Source organism: Myotis lucifugus, unplaced genomic scaffold, assembly GCF_000147115.1.
Source record: "Myotis lucifugus unplaced genomic scaffold, Myoluc2.0 scaffold_2366, whole genome shotgun sequence".
NCBI lineage: Eukaryota > Metazoa > Chordata > Mammalia > Chiroptera > Vespertilionidae > Myotis > Myotis lucifugus.
This window is the reverse complement of record NW_005873414.1, coordinates 11,488-16,980: the sequence shown is the minus strand read 5'-3', so window position 1 is coordinate 16,980 and position 5,493 is coordinate 11,488. Positions and strand designations below refer to the sequence as shown.

The 5,493-nt window shown below is 69.5% G+C and overlaps 1 protein-coding gene across 1 annotated transcript in view; it reads left to right on the top strand.

Moving 5' to 3' along the window:
* Positions 1-5,489, top strand: part of LOC102432411 (plectin-like) — a gene marked incomplete at its 5' end in the record, with an annotated part of 13,787 nt that extends 8,298 nt beyond the window's left edge. Inside the window, 3 exon segments of the mRNA XM_014450464.2 lie at positions 23-5,234; positions 5,236-5,407; positions 5,410-5,489. Of these exon segments, the coding sequence (XP_014305950.2) occupies positions 23-5,234; positions 5,236-5,407; positions 5,410-5,489 (5,464 nt within the window).
* Between the last annotated feature and the right edge of the window lie 4 nt (positions 5,490-5,493).

The window sequence follows — 5,493 nt, the reverse complement described above, 5'->3', positions numbered from 1 at the left end:
TGCGCCGCTACCTGCAGGGCAGCAGCAGCATCGCGGGCCTGCTGCTGGAGCCCGCCCGCGAGAAGCTGAGCGTGTACGCGGCCCTGCAGAGGCAGCTGCTGAGCCCGGGCACCGCCCTCATCCTGCTGGAGGCCCAGGCGGCCTCGGGCTTCCTCATCGACCCCGTGCGCAACCGGCGGCTGACGGTCAACGAGGCCGTGAAGGAGGGCCTGGTGGGCCCCGAGCTGCACCACAAGCTGCTGTCGGCCGAGCGGGCGGTCACCGGCTACAAGGACCCCTACACCGGGGAGCAGATCTCCCTCTTCCAGGCCATGAAGAAGGACCTGATCGTGCGGGACCACGGCATCCGCCTGCTGGAGGCCCAGATCGCCACGGGCGGCATCATCGACCCCGTGCACAGCCACCGCGTGCCCGTGGAGGTGGCCTACAAGAACGGCTACTTCGACGAGGAGATGAACCGCGTCCTGGCCGACCCCAGCGACGACACCAAGGGCTTCTTCGACCCCAACACGCACGAGAACCTCACGTACCTGCAGCTGCTGGAGCGCTGCGTGGAGGACCCCGAGACCGGCCTGCGCCTGCTGCCGCTCACCGATCAGGCGGCCAAGGGCGGCGAGCTGGTCTACACCGACGCGGAGGCCCGGGACGTGTTCAGGAAGGCCACCATCTCGGCCCCGTTCGGCAGCTTCCAGGGCCGGACGGTGACCATCTGGGAGATCATCAACTCCGAGTACTTCACGGCGGAGCAGCGGCGGGACCTGCTCCGCCAGTTCCGCACGGGCAAGGTCACCGTGGAGAAGATCATCAAGATCGTCATCACCGTGGTCGAGGAGCACGAGCAGAAGGGACAGCTGTGCTTCGAGGGCCTGCGCGCCCTGGTCCCCGCCGCCGAGCTGCTGGAGAGCAGGGTCATCAACCGCGACCTCCTCCGCCAGCTGCAGCAGGGCGAGCGCTCGGTGCGCGAGGTGGCGGAGCTGGACGCCGTGCGGCAGGCCCTGCGGGGCAGCGACGTCATCGCGGGCGTGTGGCTGGAAGAGGCAGGGCAGAAGATGAGCCTCTACGAGGCCCTGAAGAGGGACCTGCTGCAGCCGGAGGCGGCCGTGGCCCTGCTGGAGGCCCAGGCCGGCACCGGGCACATCATCGACCCCGCCACCAGCACCCGGCTGACCGTGGACGAGGCCGTGCGCGCCAGCCTGGTGGGGCCCGAGCTGCACGAGAGGCTGCTGTCGGCCGAGAAGGCCGTGACCGGCTACAAGGACCCCTACTCGGGCCAGAGCGTCTCCCTGTTCCAGGCCCTGAAGAAGGGCCTCATCCCCAGGGAGCAGGGCCTCCGTCTGCTGGACGCCCAGCTGTCCACGGGCGGCATCGTGGACCCCAGCAAGAGCCACCGCGTGCCCCTGGACGTGGCCTACACCCGGGGCTTCCTGGACAAGGAGACCCGCAAAGTGCTGAAGGGGCCCAGGGACGAGGCCAAGACCTACGTCGACCCCCGGACGCGGGAGCCGGCCACCTACGGCCAGCTGCAGCAGCAGTGCCGGCCCGACCCGCTGACGGGGCTGAGCCTGCTGCCGCTCTCGGAGAAGGCCGCCCGGGCCCGGCAGGACGAGCTCTACTCCGAGCTCCAGGCCCGCGAGGCCTTCGAGAAGGCCACGGTCGAGGTCCCCGCGGGCAGCTTCCAGGGCCGGACGGTGACGGTCTGGGAGCTCATCCACTCCGAGTACTTCACGGAGGAGCAGCGGCGGGAGCTGCTGCAGCAGTACCGCACGGGCAAGGTCACCGTGGAGAAGATCCTCAAGATCGTCATCACCATCGTGGAGGAGGTGGAGACGGTGCGGAGGGAGCGGCTCTCCTTCAGCGGCCTCCGCGCCCCCGTGCTGGCCAGCGAGCTCCTGGCCTCCGGGGTGCTCAGCCAGGCCCAGTTTGAGCAGCTCCAGGAAGGCAAGACGTCGGTCAAGGACCTGTCGGAGGTGGACTCCGTGCGGACGCTCCTCCAGGGCAGCGGCTGCCTCGCCGGCGTCTACCTGGAGGACTCCAAGGAGAAGGTGACCATCTACGAGGCCATGCGGCGCGGCCTGCTCAGGCCCAGCACGGCCACGCTCCTGCTCGAGGCCCAGGCGGCCACCGGCTTCCTGGTGGACCCCGTGCGGAACCAGCGGCTGTACGTGCACGAGGCCGTGAAGGCGGGCGTCGTGGGCCCCGAGCTGCACGAGAGGCTGCTGTCGGCCGAGAAGGCCGTGACGGGCTACAAGGACCCCTACTCGGGCAGCACCATCTCCCTCTTCCAGGCCATGAAGAAGGGCCTGATCGTGCGGGAACACGGCATCCGCCTGCTGGAGGCCCAGATCGCCACGGGCGGCATCATCGACCCCGTGCACAGCCACCGCCTCCCCGTGCACGTGGCCTACCAGCGCGGCTACTTCGACGAGGAGATGAACCGCGTCCTGGCCGACCCCAGCGACGACACCAAGGGCTTCTTCGACCCCAACACGCACGAGAACCTCACGTACCTGCAGCTGCTGGAGCGCTGCGTGCGCGACCCCGAGACCGGCCTGCGCCTGCTGCCGCTGAAGGGGGCGGAGAAGGCGGAGGTGGTGGAGACCACACAGGTGTACACGGAGGAGGAGACGCGCAAGGCCTTCGAGGAGACGCAGATTGAAATCCCGGGCGGCGGCGGCGGCGGCGGCGGCCCCGGCGGCTCCACCATGTCGCTGTGGGAGGTGATGCAGTCGGACCTGATCCCCGAGGATCAGCGGACCCGGCTGATGGCCGACTTCCAGGCCGGCCGGGTGACCAAGGAGCGTATGATCATCATCATCATCGAGATCATCGAGAAGACGGAGATCGTCCGCCAGCAGAACCTGGCCTCCTACGACTACGTGCGCCGCCGCCTCACGGCCGAGGACCTGTACGAGGCGCGCATCATCTCCCGCGAGGCCTGCCGCCTGCTCCGGGAAGGCACCAAGAGCCTGCGGGAGGTGCTCGAGGCCGAGTCCGCCTGGCGCTTCCTCTACGGCACGGGCTGCGTGGCCGGCGTGTACCTGCCCGGCTCCCAGCAGACGCTCACCGTCTACCAGGCCCTCAAGAAGGGGCTGCTGAGCGCCGAGGTGGCCCGGCTGCTGCTGGAGGCCCAGGCGGCCACGGGCTTCCTGCTGGACCCCGTGAAGGGCGAGCGGCTGACGGTGGACGAGGCCGTGCGGAAGGGGCTGGTGGGCCCCGAGCTGCATGACCGGCTGCTGTCGGCCGAGCGGGCCGTGACCGGCTACCGTGACCCCTACACGGAGCAGCCCATCTCGCTCTTCCAGGCCATGAAGAAGGACCTGATCCCCGCCGAGGAGGCGCTGCGGCTGCTGGACGCCCAGCTGGCGACGGGCGGCATCGTGGACCCGCGCCTGGGCTTCCACCTGCCGCTGGAGGTGGCCTACCAGCGCGGCTACCTCAACAAGGACACGCACGACCGGCTGTCGGAGCCCAGCGAGGTGCGCGCCTACCTGGACCCCTCCACGGACGAGCGCCTCAGCTACACGCAGCTGCTCCGGCGCTGCCGCCGCGACGACGGCAGCGGCCAGCTGCTCCTGCCGCTCTCGGACGCCCGCAAGCTGACCTTCCAGGGGCTGCGCAAGCAGATCACCGTGGAGGAGCTGGTGCGCTCGCGGGTCATGGACGAGGCCACGGCGCGGCAGCTGCAGGAGGGCCTGGCCTCCGTGGAGGAGGTCACCAAGACCCTGCAGAAGTTCCTCGAGGGCACCAGCTGCATCGCCGGCGTGCTGGTCGACGCCACCAAGGAGCGGCTGTCCGTGTACCAGGCCATGAAGAAGGGCATCATCCGCCCGGGCACGGCCTTCGAGCTCCTGGAGGCCCAGGCGGCCACCGGCTACGTCATCGACCCCATCAAGGGGCTCAAGCTGACCGTGGAGGAGGCCGTGCGCATGGGCATCGTGGGCCCCGAGTTCAAGGACAAGCTGCTGTCGGCCGAGCGGGCGGTGACCGGCTACAGGGACCCCTACACCGGGAAGCTCATCTCCCTCTTCCAGGCCATGAAGAAGGGCCTCATCCTGAAGGACCACGGCATCCGCCTGCTGGAGGCCCAGATCGCCACGGGCGGCATCATCGACCCCGAGGAGAGCCACCGGCTGCCCGTGGAGGTGGCCTACCAGCGCGGCCTCTTCGACGAGGAGATGAACGAGATCCTGACCGACCCCTCGGACGACACCAAGGGCTTCTTCGACCCCAACACGGAGGAGAACCTCACGTACCTGCAGCTGATGGAGCGCTGCGTCCCCGACCCGCAGACCGGCCTGTGCCTCCTGCCGCTGAAGGAGAAGAAGCGGGAGCGGAAGACGTCCTCCAAGTCCTCGGTGCGCAAGCGCCGCGTGGTGATCGTGGACCCCGAGACGGGCAAGGAGATGTCGGTGAACGAGGCCTACCGCAAGGGCCTCATCGACCACCAGACCTACCTGGAGCTGTCGGAGCAGGAGTGCGAGTGGGAGGAGATCACCATCTCCTCCTCGGACGGCGTGGTCAAGTCCATGATCATCGACCGCCGCTCCGGCCGCCAGTACGACATCGACGAGGCCATCACCAAGAACCTCATCGACCGCTCCGTGCTGGACCAGTACCGGGCCGGCACGCTCTCCATCACTGAGTTCGCCGACATGCTCTCGGGCAACGCCGGCGGCTTCCGCTCCCGCTCGTCCTCCGTGGGGTCCTCCTCTTCCTACCCCATCAGCCCGGCCGCCTCCCGGACCCAGCTGGCCTCCTGGTCCGACCCCGCCGAGGAGACGGGCCCCGTGGCCGGCATCCTGGACACGGAGACGCTGGAGAAGGTGTCCATCACGGAGGCCATGCACCGCAACCTGGTGGACAACATCACGGGGCAGCGGCTGCTGGAGGCGCAGGCCTGCACCGGCGGCATCATCGACCCCGGCACCGGCGAGCGCTTCCCCGTCGCCGACGCCGTCGGCAAGGGCCTGGTGGACAAGGTCATGGTGGACCGCATCAACCTGGCCCAGAAGGCCTTCCACGGCTTCGAGGACCCGCGCACCAAGACCAAGATGTCGGCCGCCCAGGCCCTGAAGAAGGGCTGGCTGTACTACGAGGCCGGCCAGCGCTTCCTGGAGGTGCAGTACCTGACGGGCGGCCTGATCGAGCCCGACACGCCCGGCCGCGTGCCCCTCGACGAGGCGCTGCAGCGCGGCACGGTGGACGCCCGCACGGCCCAGAAACTGCGGGACGTGGGGCGCCTACGCCAAGTACCTCACCTGCCCCAAGACGAAGCTCAAGATCTCCTACAAGGACGCGCTGGACCGCAGCATGGTGGAGGAGGGCACGGGGCTGCGGCTGCTGGAGGCGGCCGCCCAGTCCAGCAAGGGCTACTACAGCCCCTACAGCGTCAGCGGCTCCGGCTCCACCGCGGCTCCCGCACCGGCTCCCGCACCGGCTCCCGGGACGCTCCGCCGGGCAGCTCGACGCACGGCTCGGCTTCTCCATGACTTC